General features: G+C 30.4%; 6 protein-coding genes across 7 annotated transcripts; 4 read left to right on the top strand and 2 right to left on the bottom strand.

Annotated features, from left to right (window-relative positions):
• Nucleotides 1-723: 723 nt before the first annotated feature.
• Nucleotides 724-10,022, bottom strand: LOC130448208 (uncharacterized). 2 transcript variants are annotated; one of them, XM_056785480.1, is made up of 6 exons: nt 9,265-10,022; nt 7,892-7,966; nt 6,226-6,395; nt 5,864-6,084; nt 4,081-4,217; nt 724-1,055 (listed from the first exon to the last, which is right to left on the bottom strand). In XM_056785480.1, exons 1-6 carry the CDS (start codon nt 9,503-9,505, stop codon nt 769-771), a joined length of 1,131 nt encoding a protein of 376 aa, XP_056641458.1. In that variant the 5' UTR covers nt 9,506-10,022; the 3' UTR covers nt 724-768. The 2 variants fall into 2 exon arrangements, with proteins under 2 accessions (XP_056641458.1, XP_056641457.1); XM_056785479.1 differs by lacking the exon at nt 724-1,055 and adding an exon at nt 2,867-3,889.
• Nucleotides 10,023-10,377: 355 nt separating this feature from the next.
• On the top strand, nt 10,378-12,423 carry LOC130448211 (uncharacterized). The gene is made up of 2 exons (XM_056785483.1): nt 10,378-10,617; nt 10,683-12,423. Exons 1-2 carry the CDS (start codon nt 10,601-10,603, stop codon nt 11,023-11,025), a joined length of 360 nt encoding a protein of 119 aa, XP_056641461.1. The 5' UTR covers nt 10,378-10,600; the 3' UTR covers nt 11,026-12,423.
• On the top strand, nt 12,296-13,990 carry LOC130448207 (dihydroorotate dehydrogenase (quinone), mitochondrial). The gene is made up of 2 exons (XM_056785477.1): nt 12,296-12,429; nt 12,618-13,990. Exon 2 carries the CDS (start codon nt 12,625-12,627, stop codon nt 13,783-13,785), a length of 1,161 nt encoding a protein of 386 aa, XP_056641455.1. The 5' UTR covers nt 12,296-12,429; nt 12,618-12,624; the 3' UTR covers nt 13,786-13,990.
• Nucleotides 13,991-14,228: 238 nt separating this feature from the next.
• Nucleotides 14,229-16,034, top strand: LOC130448210 (uncharacterized). Its single transcript, XM_056785482.1, has 2 exons — nt 14,229-14,547; nt 14,883-16,034. The coding sequence occupies exons 1-2, from the start codon at nt 14,361-14,363 to the stop codon at nt 15,440-15,442; spliced, it is 747 nt and encodes a 248-aa protein (XP_056641460.1). The 5' UTR covers nt 14,229-14,360; the 3' UTR covers nt 15,443-16,034.
• A 377-nt stretch (nt 16,035-16,411) lies between these two features.
• On the top strand, nt 16,412-19,089 carry LOC130448206 (eukaryotic translation initiation factor 3 subunit D). The gene is made up of 8 exons (XM_056785476.1): nt 16,412-16,904; nt 17,021-17,283; nt 17,339-17,560; nt 17,618-17,756; nt 17,811-17,971; nt 18,041-18,172; nt 18,346-18,713; nt 18,765-19,089. The coding sequence occupies exons 1-8, from the start codon at nt 16,703-16,705 to the stop codon at nt 18,961-18,963; spliced, it is 1,686 nt and encodes a 561-aa protein (XP_056641454.1). The 5' UTR covers nt 16,412-16,702; the 3' UTR covers nt 18,964-19,089.
• A 942-nt stretch (nt 19,090-20,031) lies between these two features.
• Nucleotides 20,032-24,920, bottom strand: LOC130448205 (pre-mRNA splicing regulator USH1G). The gene is made up of 7 exons (XM_056785475.1): nt 24,708-24,920; nt 22,970-23,113; nt 22,232-22,511; nt 21,477-21,758; nt 21,129-21,427; nt 20,684-20,793; nt 20,032-20,335 (listed from the first exon to the last, which is right to left on the bottom strand). Exons 1-7 carry the CDS (start codon nt 24,728-24,730, stop codon nt 20,085-20,087), a joined length of 1,389 nt encoding a protein of 462 aa, XP_056641453.1. The 5' UTR covers nt 24,731-24,920; the 3' UTR covers nt 20,032-20,084.
• Nucleotides 24,921-26,088: the final 1,168 nt, after the last annotated feature.

The following is a 26,088-nucleotide window of genomic DNA, read 5'->3' as shown; positions in this document are numbered from 1 at the left end:
GCTACGTTAGTTTAGAAATCGGTAAAGTTAAGTTAGGAATCGGTTAGATTAGGTTATGTATCGGTTAGATTAGGTTATGAATCGGTTAGATTAGGTTATGTATCGGTTAGATTAGGTTATGAATCGGTTAGATTAGGTTATGAATCGGTTAGATTAGGTTATGAATCGGTTAGATTAGGTTATGAATCGGTTAGATTAGGTTATGAATCGGTTAGATTAGGTTATGAATTGGTTAGATTAGGTTATGTATCGGTTAGATTAGGTTATAAATCGGTTAGATTAGGTTATGAATCGGTTAGATTAGGTTATGAATCGGTTAGATTAGGTTATGAATCGGTTAGATTAGGTTATGAGTCGGTTAGATTAGGTTATGAATCGGTTAGATTAGGTTATGAATCGGTTAGATTAGGTTATAAATCGGTTAGATTAGGTTATGAATCGGTTAGATTAGGTTATGAATCGGTTAGATTAGGTTATAAATCGGTTAGATTAGGTTATGAGTCGGTTAGATTAGGTTATAAATCGGTTAGATTAGGTTATGAATCGGTTAGATTAGGTTATGAATCGGTTAGATTAGGTTATGAGTCGGTTAGATTAGGTTATGAATTGGTTAGATTAGGCTATGAATCGGTTAAGTTAGGTTAGGAATCGCTTAGATTAGGAAAACAATAATTGGTTTAGTTCCATATTTATTTGATGGAGAACGGAAATAAAAGTGAGTTATAATAACGTAAATAATTTAATAAATACACAAAAATGTATCCACAACTATAATTTGCTAGTTAATTTTTCAAATTCTCTAATAACATAAATAATCTTCTTAATAGCCAAATCTATAGATTCATTATCGAGTTCCCAGTACGTGACGATTCTTATGAAACCTCGTCCCATTACTCGTACACTAACTTTTACTGGATCGCTTGCTTTCACTTCACTCAATCGTCGTAAGAAATCGCCGGCTGTTTTAGTGGGATGTGTATATTTGAGCATTATTATATTCGTTTGAACTTTGTCTAAATCCACGTGTAAAATGCGAGAATTTAGATCACTGATTGCTGAAATAGAAAAAAATATCGAATCAGGGTAGCAGAAACAGAAAAAAACTAGAAACAATAATTTATTTTTTGATGACACCTTGTATGCCCTCAATTTATTTTTTGGATGCACTTTGTATTTTATCAACTTATTTTTTGACGATACCTCGTATTTTATCAACTTATTTTTCGACAGTATCCCTACCTCATATTTTATCAGCTCATTTTGTCACTTATTTTCTGACAGAAATTTGTATTTTGAAAGCATTTTGTACTTCATCAATTTATTTTTTTATGAAAATGGAATCTTGTGCAAACATCCGGTACCAGTATATTTTGATGGTACCTCGTATTTCATCTAATTCTTGATTAAGGAAATTACAACGATTTTTGATAATCTCATGATCTTTAATTTATTTTCCATTTTTGTACGGAAATTTTCGAATAAGTATTGATAAAAATTTTATTGAAAAAATTTCCGTTAATATATTTATAAAGTAGATTTAAACTTGGCAACACAGCATATTATTAAAAACTAGTCGTTTACGTATTTAAGTTCGCGGTAATATGTACATGATATTTAATAATGAATTAATAAACGTCATATTTACAAATTTTAATTCATCAATATTTATCATTTTATTTAGGTATATCCTAATTCCAACAAATATTGTAGCTACTTTATTATACGCCATATTAGTGGTGACGTGTATCGCCATTTTTAAATGTCCGAACTTCCTTTAACAGACGGTAAACAATAAAATATCTTTCAAATATTACATTCTCCAATTTATGAAATTATTAGTTCCCATTGTACAGTGAACAGGCGAACAGGAAACGTTAAAGTAGATGAGTTTTGACTTAAAATTAAGGGTATTGACTTCTTCTTCTTCCACAGTTGAGCAGGTATTTATACAAACACTGATATTGACGTGTATAACAGTCTTTCCTGGAGTTATTATTTAAATAAATCATTATATAAGACATAAACAATAGAAAAAAACTATGATTTTTTTTAATAATACACAATCGTCAACTGTAGTTCTATTGAATCGTTCTTCAAAGTAATTTTACACAAGAAACGTGACGTGTACTGCACTGTATATGAAAAAACTTTCATTTTTTTTTCCTTATGAATTGGACATTATAAATTGTTTTATTTCTAAATATATTAATTGAGTGCGAACAAATTTTAGAATGAAACTTTAATTTCAAAATGTCGTCCAAAATATAAATGGTATACTACGAGGGTTATCCGAAAAATTTCCCACTGTGCAATTATTAGGTGAATAATTAACTACAAATGCATTTTGGAGATGATTATTCGAATATTCTTTATTTTTATCTGTGCAAAATTTCGTTTCAACTTTATTATTTATTTGATTTGAGAATATAATTATGGAGCATGATAAATATCTCATAGAATTTGTTTCCATTGGAGCCCCACGGCAACTTTAATTTGTATAATTAACTAAACAACATTTTAGTGACTCCGTAAAATATAGAAATTGAAATAACTACTTTATTTCTCTTCTACATAGTATATATTTATGAAAATCGTTTATTTTTCCTTTGTGTTTCATCAACTTATTTTTTTTACGATACCTCGTATTTTTGCAAATTATTTTTTGATGGTACCTCGTATTTCCTCTATTTTTTGGAGGAACTTTTTATATTATCAACTCATTTCTTGACGTTATCTGATATTTTATTAACTTTTTTTTAGTTAGTAAGATTAGTAAGTATGACAATTAAAATAAAAAACAAATCAATTAAAGAAAAGTGTATTGAATAAATAAAAACTATTGAAAGACGGGATAAATAAAAGATAATTTGTTAATAATAAATAACATACATTTAATTATATAAACATAAACTAAAAGTTGTTACATTTACATACATTTACGTAAACTTAATTGATAAACAGCCATTTTACCAAAAAAAAATGGAATATATTTTTATTATAAAAAATAACTTAAAATTTCGAAAATACTGAAGTAATTTCTAGTTTACTCACCCAATAATATAAACTATCAAAAAAACTTGAAACACTATTTGATTTCTAAACAAGAACTCCTAGTTATAAGCAACTTAACCTCAAACTACTAATTTAAAACCACTAGTATATATTTAGATCAATCCCTTCCACAAAACACCATTAATATAAATAAAAAATAATTAAAGCACTAACATCATATCTTGATATTAATATACTAAACTTTAAAACTATTTTATTCACATTTCAACTTAATGAAAACTACGCTTATGTGTTTATAAAGAACCAAGATGGCGTTTCCGGTTTGAAATAACATCACCAACCACACGGTTAATAATATAATCGTGTTAATTCAAGATTTTCCATAAAAAAAATCTCCCAGCACTTTATTTTTAATATATAACTTCTTAATTTTCGACACAAATATCTAAATTCATAATAGATTGTGATCTTCAAATTTAATTTTCGTTTCGGTCGATTTCACACAGATGTCGCCACAAATATTTAATTTCTTGTTATAAGTATTACGATTAAAAATTTTTGTCTTGTAAATAATATAAAATAAAAACTTATATTTGGAATTTATTATCGTATTCGCGTATAACCAACTGAATCTTTTTGATGGCAAGTCTCACATCTTCCTCGCTGATTTCGTGATACAAAACGAATCGGACGCAATCGTCTTTCAACGAGGAACATCTGACACTCGCCCTAACGTCGTCTGTATCGGTAACCGATTGCAATCTGCGCTGCAATTCTTTTACCGGTACTTTTGATCTATCAAGGTATACTAGTAGAATATTAGATTGGATACGTGAAAGGTCCACTTTGAATAAGTTGGATTTCGTTTGGTGGATAGCTGAAACGGGTAAAAATTATTTTATATTGATAATATATTTTTGTTTCAACACTAAAATAAGTGATTTTTGCTACATAAATTCAGTATAACGAAATTTTCACTGATTAACGAATTGAATTGAAATTTCTTAACTGATTTTGAAAATAAATAGAAATTATTTGTTGTGAAATATAATTAATAATAATATTTACCTTTGGCAATTTTGTAAGCATTTTCGTGGTCAATTTTGAGTCGATCGATCATAGTTTCCAAAGCTACCAGACCCGCTGCGGCTATTATACCAGCTTGTCTCCAGCCACCTCCTAATACTTTACGAATACGACGAGCTCTAAAGTCAAAAAATCGATTTTGTTGAAAAATCGATACTAAATATTCAATTAATTGTATAAAATTAATAATGTTAATATTAAAGAAAGAAAGAGAGGCATGTAAGTGGAATTAGAAGAGAGACAAAAACAATATGAAAATCAAGACTTGTCATTCTCCTCGTTTGCCATTTCCACCACTCGAACCATCGACGTCACGGCGATTCAATCAGAATAAATAGAGATACAACCCCACTTATCATCTCGCTCTCTCTGTCTTTTATATTAACTATATGCTAAATTGTAGATAGATTTCTATGCACATACAAGGTGTTTATTTGAACTGAACGTTTTAGACGTATTAAAAATTCGTGCATTCGATATTTAGATATGCCCAATTTACGGTTATTTTGAAATTTGACTGAAGCATCAAATATATTAATTATCTCGATAAACCCGAGTTTTTCACTAAGTATTACTATTCTTAGTACGATTTGACACCTTGTGTAAATATTTTGTAGTATACTTTCTTAATTTTCTTAAAAGTATCACCCTATATGATATAAAGTTATTTAATAAACGTTCCTGTAAAAAATACGTAGGTAAAAACGTTTCTATAATGTAAGCTGTCAAAAATATTGAACTTCCAATATGGCGATGACAGTTAGCATCACCAGTGTTGCCGGTTCTTAATACATAAATAACGAATCCAGTAAGAAACCAACTGAAACGAGCAATTTTGAGGGAAACGGTGACATTTTAAACTTTTTTTTCGTACGAACATTACGGCTATCAACTAAAATTATTTTCTGTCATACAGAATGTCCCATTCTTATTTGATTTTCTACGTAGAAGTAAAAAATTTGATAAAATATAGAGACTTATATTAAAAAAATCTTATATTCGTTTTGTTTAATCATTTTCGGGACATCCTATATGGTTGACTCACCCTGTATATTAAAACGTTTAATATTGAAAAACAATAATTTAGAGAAATGCAAATAACATTTTCGAAAAACTATTTATATAAATAATAATCACGTTAAAAACCGATCTCAACTAATTAATATAAATATGTAGTATAAAGAAAAAAAAAATGAAGATAACATCAAAATTTGGTAATAAAATTACCCAACGAAATACAGATAGAACATGCTTCGAAATATTCTTGTGAAATCAACACCGTCATCCTGATTACATATTTTCGGATCATTTATTTCAAGCCGATCTGTATAAATCAGTGGTTCTCAACCTTTTATAAGTACTATCTCAATGGAAAACATACATTTCTGCCTGTATCCTGACATACGAGGAGTGATCAACAAATACTCGTTGTATAAAATTTAATACAGAGCTGAATAACTTATAAAATCACCTAATTTATATAAAATAAACGCATTTAAACCACCCCCTAGGTCTTTCTTCATGTGAAGGTGCTTTAAAGCTAATTAAAAGTTACCTTTGTGAAAGCCTGTCAAATATTTGATTTTGCGTTACCCTCGTACACCAGGTTTCGTTATTTTAATTTTTTGTATAAAGAAATTTTTTTTTATTCACTATAACTTGTTAAGAAAATATTTTGATAGAAAAACTATTGAGATTACCCCTATATATCGTTCGGAAGATGTGACAATTTTCATTACGAAACAGTCATACGAATAAAACTTACTTTGTAATAAAATCTGCACTGCCAGCCAAAATCGAACCGATCGGACATCCTAATCCTTTGCTAAGACAAAAACAAACCGAATCCACGTCTCTTACAATCCTTCGAGGCGTTACTTTCAAATATACAGCTGCGTTCATCATCCGTGCGCCATCCATGTGTATGGGAATACCGTGTTCAGCGGCTATTCCATTCACTTTTTCTAACCATTCCAAAGGAACGACCTAAATATTATTAAATAAAAACAATCACACACTCAACGTAACTTCTTTTTAATTTCTTCAACATCCGCATTATTTTCAAAGTTTGGCAACGCTGTTAAAAACTTACGTACGTTTTTATTGTATAACAAAATATTAACTCACCCTTCCCCCGCATAAATTGTGAGTATTTTCCACTAATATGAGTGAAGTGATCGGTTCGTGGATATCGGGATTCTTCCTAATCATATTTCTTAATTCGTCTAAATCGAAAGTTCCATCGTCTTTCGTTTTTATCGTTGATGTTTGGATTCCCGCTAATTGAGATGCTCCACCTAAAAAAAAACGCGCGGGAAACTATTTATATGGAGAGTTTCTCTATGGAGCGGTGTTGCCGGTTTTCTACGGTTTTCCTGTAACCTGATCAACCGGTTGACCAGCCAAATGGCCATCCAAAATATACTCAACGATTCTCCCTATCACTCACTTTATCTGTCTTTCTCTTCCTCTATCTTTATCTCTCTCTCTCTATCTTTATACAGCGGTTAGAATGGCCACTACCACAATCTGTACAATGTATCCTAAACCCCCCCTGGACTGTCATAAATATCTTATAAAGATTATCGAGACAAAACAGTTATCGACCTTGTGTTAACCCCTAATATTAAAAACTAATTTTTTTAAACAGCGATTTTGTCAAATCATATTTCATTATTATTTAATTGCGTCATTTTTCAAATTTCAATTACAAATATTATCTTTTAATAATTTTAATTTATAATAGGTACAAGAACAAATTTGCATTATCTATTAATGTTCATAATGTACAACATTTAGTTCGCTTACGCAAACAACCTTTCACATGATTATTATTTTGGTTACGGTTGTAACAAAATGTTTTACTTTTTTTATCACACATAATTTGTTCGCGTTAATTTTGCATACAGAGAGGCTAAAATATAAATCATTCTATAGCATATCTAATTAATTTTTTTTAAAAATAACCTTGTATTAAGTATTTTGCATACTAATATATTTTATAATATTTATAAATATCCATTTCTAATTAATTATTTAACGTAAAATTATGACTTAATTTTATCTTTTTAGCGGTTTATAATATTATAAGTTGCAATAAATCTGGCAACAGCGATGATAATTAGGATGTAACAAGTGTTAAGGTAATTCTGTGAAATAAACGAGGGCGGAGTTAATTACCCGCCAAGATCCATCCTAACCTAATTTTTTTCCAATCAGGCATTTGAATTAGTTTTTAGTACTGTGTTTATGGACTAACAAGATTATTATGCCGTATAAGAGTGGAATATTTAATACTTTTTAAAGTATATTGTGTAGTTATTTGTTATTACATTTATTTTATAAGTAAAAGTTCTCGACCAATTAATATGAGGTAAGTCGTATTTGTACTATAAGCAATTGAAAATAATTGGAATTCAGATTTTTCCGCCTTAATGTCTCATATAAACGCTGCATGTCGAAATATATTTCGAAACTCTAGAACATTGAAAAAAAACACTTATTGAAAAAACGATTCCAATGTGTATATATTTTCGTTTATTAGATCTGTTCATTTTATGCACAGGCGTGCCAAATGCGAGATATACAAATCCACGTATTTTATATTAACTTTATGTTTAATAACATTTAAAATAGACTTTTACTTTTTAATAACTAATTTTGATTAAAGAATAGTAATATGTGTGTTATGTAAAAAACCTGTCATTAAAATATTGCAGAAAATTCTCAATATGCTGTCAAAAGTACAGTGGCGTACTGACATTTTTTTTAAATTATCGATATTTTTACTCACCTTGTTCGAGACGGAATGTATGACTCTTATCTCCGGCTATAATCTCGGATCCTCTATGCGAACAATGTGCCATCACTATAAAAATATTCATGTATAGGAATAGATTTAAATTAATAGTCAAAATAACTTAATCGTGATACTTAAAGGCTTCAATTTACTTTTCTTCACATAGTTTGCAATTTTACATATTTTCATGATAAAAATTTGTAGTCCCACCATGTTTAGGTCATAGTGTTGTTAAAGAATCTAGGTAGTGAGGTTATAATAATTCACTAAAGACTTAACGATGCATATTTACAAGATGAATGATTTGGCAACGTTGTACCTACTTCCAAAAATCACCTTATTGGTATTCGCAAATGATCATTCTGTATTCAAAATACGAACTACGCAGTATATCTATCTAAAAGTAGTTTTTTTCTTTCTATTATAAATTCCACACCTTCAGACAAGAACTCATATTACACATAAATAATTACTGTTTCAAATTAACTTTTTTTAAACCATATAATAACCAAACCCATATTTCTACTAGCCAATAATTATATAGTTATTACGTAAACAAAATTATTAATCGAAAAAAATTGATTAAAGTTAAACTGTATGATAAAATATGCTGTTTTTAAATAAAAAACGGTGTGAATATGATATTCTGTGTTTTGGTTCTTCTTCTTTTTTATTGTAAATAGTAAAGTGTAAATGAAATGAATACTCGTGTATCGTTGAATATTGACATTTATGTGGGGTGTGGCATCGGTGTTGAGATTTGTTGTTGTCAAAATTAATCATTGTCTAGAGTACGTCTACTAACTTGAAAATATATCAGTTTAGAATGTATATCATTGTATTTCTTTTTATTCTGTGTAGTTCGCTAGAAACTATTTTTTTTGTTGTTTTTCAATTCGTTAATGGGTAATTCGATTATAGTTTATTGTTATATAGAATTTTTTTTATTTATTTACTTAGAAACTAACTTAAATAACTATCTGGGAGACAGCAAAAACTGACAGTTTCTTGTCTGACAAACGTTTTTTATGGTCACAACAAAATTAATTTAATATAGTGGGGAAAAGAGGTGACTGATTAATTTCACTCAACATACGATATATATGGTAAATGCTCATTTTTAAGTGACAATTTATATACGATAATAAAACTCTTCAAAAAATTTTACACATTTTTCATTTTACAAGTTTTAGTCTATATCTTCAGATAAGAGGTGGGGGAGAGTGGGAACATAGTTATGAAAAAATATTTGTAAGTCCGGTCCTGCTTCCCAATTTTTTTTTTAATAAAGTTAAAGCTCTTCAATTTCCAAAACCTAAATTGTAGTGGAGAAACACAACAAAAACATTTTTAAAATTAATACCTACTTGCGATTAAATTAGCCATCGTCCCACTGACAACAAAAATAGCATCATCTTTCCCTAAAAGTTCAGCAGACCTTCTCTCCAATTCAGTCACCGTGGGATCTTCCCCGTAGACATCGTCCCCCACTTCCGCACCATACATCGCTTCCCTCATTTCCGTCGTAGGTCTGCTGATAGTATCTGTTCGCAAATCGACGATTTTTACATCAGCTCCAAGATCACCTTTTATTATTTTCTCGTACATATTTTCGGCTAATATATTACCGTACACTTTAACGCTTTTAAAACAACTCGATCAATGATTGATATCAAACCTGTGCTCTGCCTTATATAGCTCAAGGTTAGCGGGGATACTTAACAATTACTATTTTAAAACCACCGCCATTACCGCTCGTTATTTTTCAGATTAATTTAATTGCAGTTTGTTGTACATTTGACGTATGTATATTGCGTAAAAAGGTTATTGATTTTAAACGTAACTGAGATACGCGTTGTTTATTTCGAATGCATAAACTACAACAAAGTAGAAAATATTTTAGTTTTATACTTAATTTTGCAACGTTGTAAACGATTAATATAGAACATTTATTTATTACTTCATTTGTCTATTGAGGTAAATAGAAAATGATAATCCAACATGGACACAATAACAAAACTGTAAGTAAAGAAATTGTCTAACCTATTTTTGGAATTGTATGCAGAAATGGCCGCTTCTAAAACAATCGTTATGTTGTTTATTTGTAATAATAAAGTAAATAGTACGAAAATATTTGCGTTTTGTTTTCACTTTGCAAATGTTTGAAATTAACACAGAACATTTTTTTCTTACATCATTTATTTATTAGAAAATGGTAGTCGAACATAGACAAAACAATAAAACGTAGGTATTATATCTATGAATAACCGTCATCGTATACAGAAATAGCCGCTTTTTGAACATCCGTTACGTTGTTTGTTTATTTGGAATGCAAACTTTAATGAAGTGAATATTACGAAAATACTTTAATTTTAATTTTGTAAACGTTTAAGAATGATAGTATACTTAATGGTCCTTGCACATAGATAAATTATAAAAATCTTTACGAATAATCGACTTAAGGCATCGGATACAGAAATAGTAGTTTTTTGAACATTCGCTACGTGGTGTCTTGTCAATCTATGTATTAAATCCCAGTCTATTAAATTAACATACATCATTAAAAGGTTCACAAGAATTAAAAAATCATTTTATTTTATACAAATTTATACTTTGTATATAGATAACTTTTACCTTTCAGTTAGTCTTAACGATAAAACTTGATATTTATAGCATTTGTTTAAATGAACGACAAAATTGACAATGACACAAAATAACAGGTAAATTTCATCTTCTAGCAATGATAAATTATATGTAATATTAATAATTATGGGTTATTTTTTAGAAAACGTGGAAGAAATCCCAAAGAAGAAGAAATGGAATTCATGCCTCTATCGAAAAGAATCAATAATCTCCATATCAACACCTCCATGATATTAGACAATGCTAGACTTTCCAATAGTTTAAATAACGTTGAATGGGGTCCCGGTCCTCCTAATATCTTAAATTACCTCCCAGAATCTCCTCCTAGCTCAGAACAAAGTGTTGATCTCAACATTTTACACTACCATCAAAATGATTATTCACCGGATTTGACAGAATCTGAAAACCCACATTATTTCAAAATAAATAAATTGCTTTTCGAAATGTACATTGAAAGGATGCAAAGGGGGTGCCATAATACTTAAGACTAATTTTAAAGTACTTGTTTCTGGAGTTTTATATAGGATTATAATGAGATATGTTTTTGAATTGTGAAAAATGGTTTCTAGAACTATATTTAATGATTATATTTTTGCCAGTCTGGTACGAAGTTTGGAAATTCTGTTACAATCCAAACAAACTCCATTTTTATTGTTATTTTCGCTAGATTTAAATCGTAAGTATTTCAGTTTCTTCAATATTATAATTTATATTTTTTTAATTTCTGATAATAGTCACATGAACAATGTTACAATATTGTTAAATTTGTAACAAAATTAGTATTTTTCTAATTATCGATCATTGGATTGTGATAAAAACTCGATTTTTAGTTCATAAATTTGTTCTGTGGATTGTATATACTTTAGACTGGTAACTTTGAATTCCAATGACTGTCTCGAACCTCTTTCATTGTATTTATTTTAATTATTTCTATGTATTTATTATTAAACTTGATAACTATGAAATATATAAGAGTTTTATTTAGTAAATACTCAATCCTGAAGCATTTCTACCTTTTCAGGTGTAAGGTAAGTTCAAGTTGAATCATTAACTTTTCACAGCAGTTTCCATTTCTGTGTCTTTTCTTGCTTTCGTATTCCTCGATTTTTCCCTGCTAGCTTAAGTTCTTCTGTCAAGCTTCTTGTAATTTCATGCTTCATATATCTTCTTTATTAATAGTTCTACTCCCATGTGACCAAACCAATTCAATTTTACTTCTATTTTGTTTCAATTGTTTTGGAATCTATTTTTTTCTTGTAGTGTTATTCCTTATTTTCTTGTATTTTGACTTATTATCTTTTTTCTTCAGAAATCTCATTTTTGTACTTTTTATTATACTTCTTCTTTATTTTTTGTTCCTGTGTGACTGTCCATGTCCATTATTTATTTTGGTATTTCCTTTTTAGTTAGGATTTATGTCTTGATTGCATTGAATAATATTCTGCTGCACTAGTTCTCTTGTATATCTCTTGTTCCAATCTCCCATCTTGGTTTTTCAGGTTTTTTTAAGAGTTTCAAATCATTTAATGAGTTGAAGTTTTCATATAAATAACAGAAGCATAATTTAACCTAATCAAACCTATGCTTATGAGTTATTTTCATTATTATAAATGTTGTGCGAACAATTATCCAGTTATTTATGCTACCCAACGACATCTCTTAATTTTTTGACCAAATTTTGAAGCTAAAGATTCATCTCTTTCATAGAGTTCTTACCCTAAATTAATTATTTGGCATAATAATTCCAATTCCGGTACAGTGTGTAGACACTGCTTAAAATCGACTGATGCACAATCGAAATGAGTATCGATTGTTACTATAGTGAATTGGCTTCACACGTGTTTTCTACGTACTACGAAATTTACTGATTCCTAATTATAACTATAAAGGTAATTATGTTTGCAATTAAATTTATTCTCTATATTTTAAATGATGCCTTATAAGTAATTTTTTTATAATGAAAAAAAAAAAAAGGAAATGAAAATAGTAGCCATATTATTTTTATTTCGGTAGTAGCTGTACAACCAACCAATCGAGTTTATAAATAAAAAATGTATATTCTTTTATTTTGTTTTAGAATAATTATGGGGTTATCTTCAGCTCGTAAAATTAAATCTTTGTTGTGGGTAGTAGCAGGAGGGTATGCAAGTTTAGCTGGTATAAGCTACTATCGAGGAGAAGAATCTTTTTATAAAAAAATAGTAATGCCATTAGTGCATTTATTGGATGCAGAGCAAGCCCATAATATAGCTGTTTACATCAGCAAATATCGATTAGTACCAAAATCGAAATATAAAGATCCTCCCTCGTTGAAAGTTGACATTTTTGGAAGAGAATTTACAAATCCAATTGGTATTGCAGCGGGATTTGATAAAGATGCCAAAGCTGTATTAGGTCTTAAAGATATCGGTTTTGGTTTCGTGGAAATAGGTTCGGTAACGCCAATTCCTCAATCTGGTAACCCAAAACCGAGGGTATTTAGATTAGTACAAGATGCAGCCGTCATAAATAGATACGGTTTCAATAGCGAAGGCCACGATCAAGTATTAAATAGAATAAAATCTATAAGAAATAGCGGCGAAGACGTTATACTTGGTGTAAACTTGGGTAAAAATAAGAATTCAGTAAATGATGTTGACGATTACGTCAAGGGTATTCTAACATTTGGTCCCGTAGCTGATTATTTGGTAATAAATATCAGCAGTCCGAATACCCCTGGATTGCGCAGTATGCAGAAGAAGGAAATCCTCACAAAACTGTTGACTGCCACTCTAGAAGCCAGAAATGGATTACAGATCGAGAAGAAACCGCCGTTGCTTCTAAAATTAGCCCCGGATCTTTCTACTAACGAGAAAAAAGATATAGCGGATGTGCTCGAACAAAAATCTTGTAGAGTCGATGGACTTATCATTTGTAATACCACAATAGAAAGACCAAGCACTTTACTAGAAGAATCTAAACACGAAATCGGAGGATTGAGCGGAAAACCCTTGAGAGAAAAATCCACTGAAATGATTAAAGAAATGAAAACCTTAACGAATCTCCCTATTATTGGCGTAGGAGGAATATCATCGGGAGAAGATGCGTATGAAAAAATTAAAGCAGGTGCCGTTTTGGTTCAAATTTATACCGCCATGATATATGAAGGACCTACCATCGTTACTAGAATTAAAAAAGATTTGGCCGAGTTGCTAATGAAAGACGATTTACAAAATGTCTCAGAAGCTGTAGGTAAAAATCTATAAGAGTTGGAATTGTGGATTCTATAACTGCTTAATCATATAGGTAAAGGCCAAGTAATTGAAAAAAAAAGAATAACCTATCTAGCCTCGTTACAATATAAATAAATAGAGAGTAATTAGGTGAATTATTTTAAGAACAGCAATATATTGCTTAAATTTTGTACGTGATGATAATTAAAACAATAAATTTTTCTACGAAATGTACTAATAACTAGTTTTCACTTAAATGAAAATAATACATTTTTATTTACTTTCCAAAGTGGACGTAAAATAGTCACTACCTTATAGTAAATTTCAATTTCATATCACAATTATAAAATATTATAAAAAGGTATAATATTTAATAATTGATTCAATTATCTACTCGATTATTATGAGTTATTTTTATTTACTTAATAATTAATATAGTAAAAAGTTAAAAAATCATGTTACGATTACAAGAATCGATCACTTTTTCGAATGATTAGCCGCAACCGATTATTATTCGTCAGCTGTGACCTATGTTTGTGTGTCGGACGGGTATTGTAATACAGTTTACGGTTTAAAACGTCTTTGGAAGCGGCCAAATAACCGCTTCTATGGCCGAAGAATTAAATTGTCGTACGGAAACTTTAATTGAAGCAGTAAAGAAAAGGCCAATATTGTATAACAAACATCATCCAGATTATAGCAACAAGGATGATAAAGAGCAGGCTTGGCTAGACGTGTGTGCAGAAATATTACCACAATGGTACGATTATGGGGAATCTGATAGAAATTCGAAACGTAAGTTAATATTTATTTTAATATAATTGAAATTTTGTTAAATATTGAAGTAATTATCTTTTCACAACACTAAAAATGTATTCTAAATATTTACAAATGCATAAATAGTCCCTAAGATTATTAGCAGTTAGTGTTTTGTAAACAATTTATTCTCGATTCACCTATCTTTTTCTAATGCAGCTAATATTTATAGGTATCTCTTTCTTAATTATATTTACTCTCACAGAGTATAAAGTTATATTCTTTAATGGATGTGACTATAAAACCTATGGCGCGTCAAATTAGGTGATAAAATGTAGAACTAAAATGTATTAATCTAAACATTTTTATTTTAGTTTTTCACGTTCAAAGAAGATGGAGGAATCTAAGAGACAGTTTTAGAAAAGATATAAATTTAAGAAGAGAAGTGAAAAATCCTAAAAAAAAGCGAGAATATATTTATTATAGGTCATTACTATTTTTAGAGCCTTTTCTTTTAAAAGATGATGAAAATAAATGTGATCCGCCAAAACTCGACGAACCTGAAGAAGAAGAAGAAGAAACGTCGAATACTGCAGTAATTAAATTCGAAAGTGAAGAATCTCAATATACTGACACCTCTGTTGGTTCTCGAAAACGAAGAAAAACTAAGCATATATCCTATGAGACTGTCCCATCGCAATCCCCTGTATTAGAAGTTTGGGAGGGGTCCCAAAATGGTGAAATTACTGAAGATTCATCTTTTTATCTAAATCCAGATATAGATGAGGACAGATATTTTCTGTTATCATTGTTGCCCTCATTTAGGAACCTTCCTCCACAGCAAAAACTTTCTGTTAAAGTCGAGTTTTTACAAGTACTGCAAAAGTTCTGTTTCCCCAATAGTGAAGATCCATTAAATCACTCCACAAATTGATATTTATGTCTAAAAAAATTTTTATAATGGTTATTAAATTTGGATATTTTTACTATTCTTATGCTTTATTTCTCCTTTCTGTATTGTTATACATGAATAAACAGATTTGTAGCGGATGGATACTAAGAGTGAAAAAAATGTTGAAGGAATTGCCTATTTCAAAGGCTTTTCTTTACATATACAGCAGAGACTCAAATAATCGGACCACCGAACACTCTAAATTTCAATAACAAAAATTTAGTTCTGCCACTTACCAATCGTAACGCCAGTGTAATAAAAATGTCATGACTGTCAATGTCAATTGTCAAGATAAATAATCATTTCCTTAATTATCCCAAAAGTTTTTCTGATGTGTGCTCTAAATAGTGTCTTCACTATCTATTTCCATTTATGAAGATCACAGTTACGTTGTTCATGACTTTATAGTAAATATACTTATATAGTATACTTATACTTTATAGTATATGATGTAAATACAGGTATAATAGACACAAAACAAACAAAATTTATATTGTAATCACGTCTATTAATTTTTCTTGGTTTTGTTGAAAATCTATGTAAAAATTATTTTGTAAATAAACGTGTTTTAAGATGTTTTTTATTGTGATTTAGGAAACTGCGAAATCCGAACTGGCTGAAATGTAAATTTAAATGAACCGCGAAAATATTTTGCATCGAAAATCCGCCATGCTGTTTCCACTGAATAACAACTAAGTTTGTATTTCTGTGAATAGTTGTTGTTGTTGGTATTCGATTAATCGAATGAATGAAGCACAGAGATTTTTGTATATTATACTTAATATTATTGAGATATAACATTTACTTGTACATGGTTACATAATCTGTAATTTTCTTTTGCAATTTCGTCTGAAAGATTGGAATATTTGATTATTTTTATCTGAGAGTATAAAGTGTTTCGAATAATCGCGAGTTCCATATATTCGACAACCGGAGAATCGATTTCTCACCGTAAATTAAAAAAAATATCTTGAGTAAAATCTTCAATTATTATATTAATTTTTAACAAAAAATTCTAATAATATTGCTTGTGTTTGACGAATAATGCTTTTTTTATTAATCTTTTTCCATAAACTTGACACTTATTTATGTCGTGTCAATGTCATTACGATATGCCACTAGTGCCACTTGTCTGTGGTCCTTTCAATTGTTGAAGAATTTCATTTTCACATTTTATTGTCAATTTAATTCAATATAATAATATCTACATAATTTTTGGATATACATTAATTGTTTAAAGTAATGACTATGACTGAATATAGTTCAGCAGGAGAAACGCCACATTTTGTAGCGCCTATTATCCAAGATAATCAAACGGGATGGGGACCATCCGAAGTTCCAGATCAATTTAAAGATATGCCCTATCAACCTTTCAGCAAAGGAGATCGATTAGGTAAAATTAGTGATTGGACAGGAGCTGCATTTCAGGATAAAAAATACGCTAGTAAGTTAATCTTATTTTAAATTTCTTAACAGCATATGTTATAATATAACCTCAAATTAATGGTAGTGTATAAGTAACCAATCCACCGGCAAATTAAAATTATTTTTTAACAATAGATAAATACGCTTCCCAATTCGGCTCAGGTAGTCAATACGCTTATTATCACGACGAAGATGAGACTACCTTCCATTTGGTGGATACCACGAGGGTTCAAAAACCACCCTATCAACGAGGTAGATTCAGAGGTAATCAACGTAATTTACGAGGTAGAGGAGGTAGAACTAACATTCAAAGTGGCGGTATGCAAGCTTTAGGTAAGGGCGTTAAAGCCCGTGATACCTATAAAAGGAGCCAAGTTAAGCGTTGGGGGCAGGGTAGAGTAAGTACTAATTAATTTATTAATTTTCAACCAATATTTTTATATTTTATTATAGCCTCAAATTAAAATTAGAGATGCCTCAGTCACCGTCAAACCTGATTGGAGTACTATTGAAGAAATGGACTTTCCTAGGCTTGGAAAGTTATCTCTTCCCGGTATTAAAGATGGAGAGGATATTTTATGTTGCGGTGAATTGGAATATTATGATAAATCTTATGATAGAGTTAATGTCAAAAATGAGAAACCTCTACAAAGTGTTAACAGAATTTTCCACACCGTAAGTTTATAATGGTAATTTTATTTGAAATTATAAGTTTTAAATGTTTGTTTTTAGGTAACTACTACGGATGATCCCATTATCAGAAAATTATCTAAAACCGAGGGGAATGTTTATGCTACAGATGCTATTTTAGCGACTATTATGTGCTGTACACGCTCGAACTATTCTTGGGATATTGTCATTGAAAAAATCGGTAAAAATGAATTAGTTTTAATTAATAATTTGATGTAATAATCAATTTTTGTAGGCGATAAATTATTCTTCGATAAAAGAGATAATACTGAATTTGATTTGCTTACTGTTAATGAGACTTCGGTAGAACCTCCTCAAGATGACGGCAATTCTTTGAACTCACCAAGGAATCTAGCTCTGGAAGCTACATTTATTAACCACAATTTCAGCCAGCAGGTGATTTATTCGCTTAAGAATTCTAATTGTTTAAATATAATCTATGTGATTGTTAATTGATATTTGTAGGTACTGAAAATTGGTCCAAATGAGCCTCGTTATAAATTTGATGAACCGAATCCGTTCATATCTGAAGAAGAAGAAGGGGAAATTGCAAGTGTAGCTTATAGATACCGAAAATGGGATCTTGGTGGTGGAATTGTAAGTAAACTTTCTGTTAGGATACAAATTTGAATAATTCTCGCTAATCCCCACTTTAATAGTCTATTTTTATTTCTCAAAGGTGGAACAAGGAATCATTTTGGCCAACAAAAAAAATATGCTCGCCTTTCAAGGTAACCATACGTTACCAATGATTGATTATTTTATTTTAGATATTGGTATCTCGTTGCGAACACGATGCCGTTGTTCAATCACCCAATGGCGAGCTACAATTCCTGACTATCAAAGCTCTAAACGAATGGGATTCCAAATTGGCGAATGGAGTCGAATGGCGACAGAAACTAGATACTCAACGAGGTGCTGTTTTGGCCAACGAACTTCGCAACAACGCTTGCAAATTGGCCAAATGGACGGTGCAAGCGCTTTTAGCGGGTAGCGATCAAATCAAATTCGGTTACGTTTCCCGTGCTCAGGTTAGAGATAACAGCAAACACGTCATATTGGGAACACAACAGTATAAACCTCACGAATTCGCTACACAGATTAATTTGAATATGGATAACGCTTGGGGTATATTGAGGTATTTATAAATATTTATTTGGTTGGAAAAAGATTAATTTCAAATTTTCAGATGCATCGTGGATATAGTGATGAAACAAAAAGACGGAAAATATTTGATAATGAAGGATCCCAATAAACCGATGATTCGTTTATATGATATTCCTGATAATACCTTCGAATCGGACGGGGAAACTGAATCGGACGATGAAGTACCGGAAAATTCGAACGCTTTTCCTTTATATTCTTACAACACTAATTCCAAACGTTGAGAAATCATTATGTTCGTTAATTAGTGTTCAATTGTATATCGAATGCGATATTATATTAAATTGATTGCTGATTGACGATTTTGTATACCATTTATGACAAGATATACAATAATCAGAATTTCGTTAGTCGTTTTTTTTATTCATCAAAGTAGTGAACTATCCAACACTTGATTAATCTTCTAGTGTCAATTTTATCAAATGGTGTCAAAATATGTTTTTGTTCCCCATTTGATTGATATTTCGTTGCTTTAAGTATTTTTTTACATGTCTAAAGACAGTTTGAGACAGTCCACTCTACAGTTTAGTTAGTCAAGGAATAAATGTGAAGATTCTGGAATCAATTTTCGCCGGAGATAGTTTATTGGTGAGAAGGTTAGGTAAGTAAAGTTTTAGTTTATCTTCAGTCTTTGAAGACGATAACTTTGTTATCGAAACGCGCGTCAGACTGTAATTTTGAGCATTGGTGTAGTTGTAGTGTAAACAGTATGTGAATATCACCAACCGTTCCAGAGATTCCAACTTAGCATTTATTGGGAATTATCTAAGTTTATTTAACATTTATAAGAAATTTGCGGCACCACAGTCTCTCAAAATCACTAACCGCTATTGACAATGAATAAAGTGCTTCTGTGCAATGACAATGTAACTGTTTCGTTAACTGCTATTGTTCAATACATACATTTAGTTAAATTTGACTGGTGACTGTCAATTTAACCGGTCATCTGTACACTATAAGTATCACGAACGACCTGGAGTACCGCTAGTGTATGGAGGAGGAAGAAACGGCAACCAAGTCATCTAAATGTAAATTTGAGATTGTATGGGTGACCGCACAAACAATGACTAGAAGATACTAAAGAGGGTTTTCGAGAGCTAGGTTTGAGGAAGTGGAGACTCCGAGCGTTGGACCGTAATGACAGGAGGAATGTGGTGGAAGAGGCCGTAGGCCCAGTGGCAGTGATATTTGAGATTGTGTGGGCGACCGGAGAGACGATGGCTGGATGACGTCGAAGAGGATCTTCGGGAGCTAGGTATGAGGGGGTGGAGACGCCGAACGATAAAAACTTATTTTATTAAATTGAATATATTAAAATCTGTACATATAATTTGTTCTTTTTTATTCAAACCATCGTATCTTTAACTTCGCCAGGATTTTCGAGAGCCCCTTTCCTTTCGTTGATAGCTACTATCAAATTCCTGTAAGGTCCAATCGGTAAATTAAGGCTCTTTATATCACTTTCTTCAAGAAGCATTAACGTGTCCAAATCAATTTTCTCTTCTAAAAATCTAGGAAGGTATTCCCTTAATCCGAATGCCGTTAAAAATCTTTCTAATGCTCCGTTTGGGTTTTCGTCCTCACTGGAACCAGTGTCTGAAACATTTAAAATAACAAGAAATGAAAAAATAATCTTTTATCTTCCTTAATATTCCTTTTTTGATATCACAGCTCTACATTGTCAATCCCATGTATTCTACTTCATGTTCCAATTGGGAGCTTTTTGACTGCAGTGGACTGTTGCCGGTCTCAAGCGCGGAAAAAGAGGGGTGAGGGACCAAATTAGCAACCTAGTCCTCCAAAAACAGATGAGTACCCCAAAATAACCTCACAGATATTACAAAATATTTTGGGGGGCTATAATTTTTAACACAAGCATATTTCCATATAGTTTTGATTAGAATAAATCGAAGTAAAACCTGACAGAATCGATTCAAATCTTACCTGATAATTCATCGTCTGTTAAATGTCTCGGACCACAACTTTCACCCGAACCAATGGAACTTTCTTCATTATTTCCGTATCTACTAAACGTATTTTGTGTAATGCTTTTCCTACAAATTAAAAACTGTGAATTTATATTCGGAAATAGAGGAATTTATAGATGACAATGACGAAGCTACTGAAGAAGCGATTCTTGCAGAAGATGAAAGTAACAACACTGAAGAAGAAACAGAAGACCATCAAGCGTAGTTTCAACAAACAATATGCGAGGATTTAAACTCTATAACAAAAAATTAGTTGCGTTTAACGAACTGATGATACCTTAATGACAGTCAAACATAAGATATTGGAGACTCAGCTTACAAAAAAACCAACTAAAATGATTGATGAATTACTTTAAAAACTGTACTGTGGATACTTTATTTTTTCATCCTTTTTTTGTTACCTTATAACTATGCTCCCGATTCCAGGTCTGATAAAAATACTCGCAGAATCCTGCATCTTGTCGTCAGCGTTATTTCTCATTTCTTGCAAAAAATCTGGTTGCGATGCAGATCTCAATAACCGCCCCGGAGCTGGGGTTATTACGTTATTAACAGATTCGGCTTCGTTGAATATACCATCTAAGCGCCCCCGTTCTTTCAAACTAGTCCCTTCCAAGGTCCCGCCGTATAATACTTCCGAATCTCTTCGAATACCTTTTAAAGAGTTTACCGTGAATTTACCATCTTCCATTCCGCTTACCTAAAATGATCGGTTAAAATAGGAAAAAAAAATGGAAAGGAAAACTAACCTTAAATTCATCGTCGACTTGTCCTAATCTATTATTTTTGTTAGCTAAAATTCTTCTTTGAACTGTACTCATATTTCCTCTACCAGCAACAGATCCTCCACTGATTATAGCGCTATAAGTGTTTCGTCTTTCTGTAGGATTATCATTTAATAAGTTCGACATTGAACCTCCTATTATTTTCGATCTTAAAGTTGAAATCATTGACGGTCGATTATCTTTGTATTTTCGTCTTTCTTGTTTCTCATTCAAGTGTTCTTGTTTCGCCATTTGCTTATTAAAATTCTTAAAATTTTAAAATTAATTAAATCGCAATGATAAAATATCCTGTAAAACATATTACAAAATACTAAAAGTAAAATATTCCTTTCGTAGTTGTTATGACAGTTGTTTTACACCGTTGCCACCTTGTAATTTTTTTTCTAGTTGTTGCCGTAAAAATGATGTAAATTATTTGTTTACTTACGAAATACAAGTGGAAATTGTAAAATTTTTAAATGTATGAATTCAAAGTTTCAATTTTAACTTTAAAAGCTTCTCAAATAGTTATGAAAATAATTGATTATATTTTACACAGTTATTGCTTATAAAAAGCGAGATTTCGATAAAAATGAATCTTACAACACCGAAGATCTACTACCAACTGTCAGCGTTTAGATTAAAATTTTCCCCGATGCTCGAGCAATGATTTCACTTATACTTTAGATATTCAAATTTTTTTTAGGCCGCTGAAATTGTTACTACGAAAATTTACTTACTTTGACTCTCTTTTTGGCACTCTCTTTGGCTTTTTCTTGCATAGCTTTAACTCTTTTTTTATCTGTTGCTTCCAGTTTAGCTTGAACGCCATCTATGAATCGTAAAATTTCATCTCTACCATTAACCCCTGCGAGTTCTTGCGGCGTCCTTCCATCTATATCAGTGGCGTAGATATTTGCTCCGAAATTGACTAGAAATATAACGATGTGTTTGTGACCTTGAGCAGCTGCCAAATGTAAAGCTGTGTTGCCGAATAAATCTGATTTGTCGGGATTACCGCTAAAATAAGAATAATTATATTATTATTCGTTTTATCTAAAAAATAAAAGAGGTTAATTGATAATTATATTAATCAGAATGTTGAATTAAATATTTTATCAATATTATAATACAGTCGCCGGAATAGATAAATGAAGCAGGTAAAAAAATGAATCATGATTACACTTTGATATAATCTGCTTATCAGTGATGGATTATTTTTTTCTAATAAGCACATTTAGTTTTGAAAGCTTCATTTGACTTTATCAACAACACATAAATTTATCTGTAATGAAATTATTGAACAATTTGGTAAATACGTTATTAAATATAATAAAATAAAAAGGGATAAATCAATAAACAACTAAACGTTTATAATGGCCGATTCACACAATGGCGATGTATCGAAATTGAGGATGCGCAGTAGGAACAAAATTTTATTAATTCATTCATTTTTTATTATAAAAGTATAATCTTACCCTCTTCCGCATAATAGTCTTAAAGCGTCTAAATTTCCGTAAAAAGCTGCGTATAATGTCGGTGTCATACCTTGCTCGTCTCTTGTGTTGCAGTCTCTTTTTGTTGTTTCTTTTAATACTTCTAACATGCCGTCTTTTGCGGCCCTGTAATAAAGTATTTAAAGAATTTTGATCTAGATGTCCCGTTTAGAAAGTTTATTTTAATGTCAAAATCAGCTGAAACCTATTTAAACATGGCCGCCGTAGGGTAAACAAATACGTGTGCCGTGTATGAATACAAGTGTTCTAAATTTTGTAATTTACTTGACAGATTTACTGTCTAAAAAAACTCTACAGATCTAAAACTCATTTACGGAGTCCGTTTAACACCAAAAAATAAACAAAACAACTCTCACTAATGGAAAAAAACTAAAAAACACGGGTTCATAAGAGAAAATCAATCATCACCCCACAACCGCCATTTTGACGTAACTCAACTGTGTTCTTATATAGCCTAAAACTTGAATCAACTGGGCGTCACCAGTATTGCCAGTTTTCCAAAACATAAATCTCATATACAGTATCACATTTGACGCACATCATTTTAAATGATGAAAATGTGAATATTTTGTTCACTCTGTATGTAATGAGGTTATTATATCAATGTTACAATCATATTTCCCATATATATAACTCTTTGATTTTAGATATCAACCTCCTAAATCTGAATAAAATCATTATTTTTTTTGACATTATCCAAGTAACTAGATGAATATTTAGTTTTAGAGATTAAAATGTCTTTGAAATAGTTCCTCCCACATATATAAATATTTCTAATGTTATACTGGCGTTAAAAAATATTATTTAGTATCTTTAGAAACTCTAAACTTAGTATCTCGGAAAAAATTATTTAGAAAACGAACATCATTGTTATAAATAGCGTCTGATGAATTGATGATAATGATTAAATGAAATTGAAATCAGAAATCATTCACAACATATATTAGTGTATCGTAATATCCAATATTGAACAAATATTAATTTCTTGGAGTGTCTCATTGTTTGTATTCCTTCATCAAAAACATTGTAAGATACAATAACGGTTAGTTTTAAGGTTAAGTCACGTTCTTGAAGGTCGAATTTTGTTTAACGAAGAACATTCTTCTTTTAAGAACGCGCTTTAGTTACCGAGAGTGAAGATATTTTTTTTAGAGAAAATGAAAAAGAAAATACGACTCGCTTCGTATTCGCATGTCTTCTAATAAATTCAAAGCATTGATAAATATCTACAACTAATTTTATTTGATAAGATAACAAATACTGTTACCTTTCTGTTTCACTTGGCAAAATTTTAAAAATCTACAAGTTGTCCAATGAATTTTCCAATTAATTATTAACTGTGCATTGCGTGGTGGTTGTTATATTTTTCTTCTTAATGTATTATAATATTATTATTATATAAAACAATAGATAACTTTACAAATTGTATATTAAGTCTGTTAACTTCAGATAAGTTAGAAGAAGAATTGAAAAACAGGAACAGAAATATATTAATAAACATGGTATTGAATTAAATATAAACAAGACCATGGATAGTTATTAATCAAAGAAAGTAGCAAAATACAAACATAATAATTAAGTACAATGCACAAATAGACCAAAATGAACACAATAAATCCAATATTTACCGTATGGGTTATAAATATAAATTAAAATTTCACTGTATACATATAATATTAGTAAAAATGAGGGTACTCACTTGTGAAATCTATTTGTTGACATTCTGTTATATTCCGGACTAAACTAAATAAAAACTCACTATACATATAATAATAACATCAGGAACAAGTTTATGTCAATATTCGTTGCACAAATATAATAGACAGTTGTGAAAAACTAACTTTAAATGAGGTACTGATATGAATTCTATTCACCTGTATCGGCCACCTGGCAAATGAACTTTACGTGAACTAGCGGTTGCCAGACTGCATTTAATTATTTCTTTAAATTGTAGATATTTTCTCTGAAGCATCAGAGTTTAACTTCTTCATACTCCGTATTCTTAAAGAAGCAGTATTTATTCAAAAGGTTAATTGTATGATAAATATAACTTGTCTAAACAGTAGTGATTGGGTGAAATTGTGTCTCAGACGATAATAAAATTTTGCTATGACAAAGAGAGAAAGTACTATTTAATTTCCTTTTTATAATATTTAACGAAATTCACCAATTTTTTTAATAAACACATTTTTAATAAATAATATAATTTTTATCGTATTTCTTTGTATAAGGTTATCAAGTTTTAATAATATACTTGGCAACGTTCGAAATTAGTACCGATTCAGAAGAGGTTAAGAGACTTCTATAGGAATATCAACAAATAATTTACGTCCATGGTCGTATAGTTAAGTAGAACTCTTCTTTGAAGTAGTTTAATTAAACTTCATCTATGCGTTACTAGAGGGCGCAACAATTACTAATAAAAATGTTCAAATTATGTAGATTTAGTAATAAGAATTTCCAAAAAAACTGTGTTTTATGAGAGTTAATGATCACTAATAACCATAGGGTATGTCAATATTTGGATTTTATAATAAGTGGAAAATGTTTATTTAAAAGTATGGATGATATCAACTGATATCTAATTGCAGAATCTTTCTCTATATTCATCTAATCAGATTTTCATTCCTTTGATATGAATATTGAATCTAATTTTTAGAAAATTTCATAAATTATTCAATAACTTGGTATAATTAACTAAATTATAAGTGCTCAAAACGAAATTATTGGACGAAAAATAGACTTCCCAATTTCCCAATTGTTTGGAAAATTATTAATTACAAGTTTTACAAATATCGTCAAAATATTTCAATTAATGTTGTGAATTTTATAGATTTTATTTATTTTTTACGGATCTATAAATTTTCTATAATGCAAGTGATTGCAGTTCTTTATCAGTCTATACTTAAACGCACGTGATCTTGACTTTTGCAAAGAAGAAAAAATGACAGTGGCTAAAATTACTACCCTCGGGAAAGTATCAGCGAAACCAATTTGTCTTTTTTTCATTTTAGTAATTTTTATCGTTTTTCTTGGCACTAAGTGAGCATATCGAAACGAGTAAAAGAGAGTGAGTACCC

Source organism: Diorhabda sublineata, chromosome 8 (assembly GCF_026230105.1).
Source record: "Diorhabda sublineata isolate icDioSubl1.1 chromosome 8, icDioSubl1.1, whole genome shotgun sequence".
In the NCBI taxonomy this organism is placed as follows: domain Eukaryota; kingdom Metazoa; phylum Arthropoda; class Insecta; order Coleoptera; family Chrysomelidae; genus Diorhabda; species Diorhabda sublineata.
This window is presented reverse-complemented; position numbering and strand designations above follow the sequence as displayed.

Coding starts and splice junctions, on each gene's coding strand:
- LOC130448208 (XM_056785479.1), bottom strand. CDS start 9,505: ATGTACGAGAAAATAATAAAAGGTGATCTTGGAGCTGATGTAAAAATC. Junction 7,967..9,264: donor GATGGCTAATTTAATCGCAA/GTAGGTATTAAT, acceptor ATATTTTTATAG/TGATGGCACATTGTTCGCAT. Junction 6,396..7,891: donor TACATTCCGTCTCGAACAAG/GTGAGTAAAAAT, acceptor GTTTTTTTTTAG/GTGGAGCATCTCAATTAGCG.
- LOC130448207 (XM_056785477.1), top strand. CDS start 12,625: ATGGGGTTATCTTCAGCTCGTAAAATTAAATCTTTGTTGTGGGTAGTA.
- LOC130448210 (XM_056785482.1), top strand. CDS start 14,361: ATGGCCGAAGAATTAAATTGTCGTACGGAAACTTTAATTGAAGCAGTA. Junction 14,548..14,882: donor ATCTGATAGAAATTCGAAAC/GTAAGTTAATAT, acceptor TTTTTATTTTAG/TTTTTCACGTTCAAAGAAGA.
- LOC130448206 (XM_056785476.1), top strand. CDS start 16,703: ATGACTATGACTGAATATAGTTCAGCAGGAGAAACGCCACATTTTGTA. Junction 16,905..17,020: donor TCAGGATAAAAAATACGCTA/GTAAGTTAATCT, acceptor TTTTAACAATAG/ATAAATACGCTTCCCAATTC. Junction 17,561..17,617: donor TTAACAGAATTTTCCACACC/GTAAGTTTATAA, acceptor GTTTGTTTTTAG/GTAACTACTACGGATGATCC.
- LOC130448205 (XM_056785475.1), bottom strand. CDS start 24,730: ATGTCAACAAATAGATTTCACAA. Junction 21,759..22,231: donor GTGCCAAAAAGAGAGTCAAA/GTAAGTAAATTT, acceptor TAAAATTTTAAG/AATTTTAATAAGCAAATGGC. Junction 20,794..21,128: donor ATCGGGAGCATAGTTATAAG/GTAACAAAAAAA, acceptor TTTAATTTGTAG/GAAAAGCATTACACAAAATA.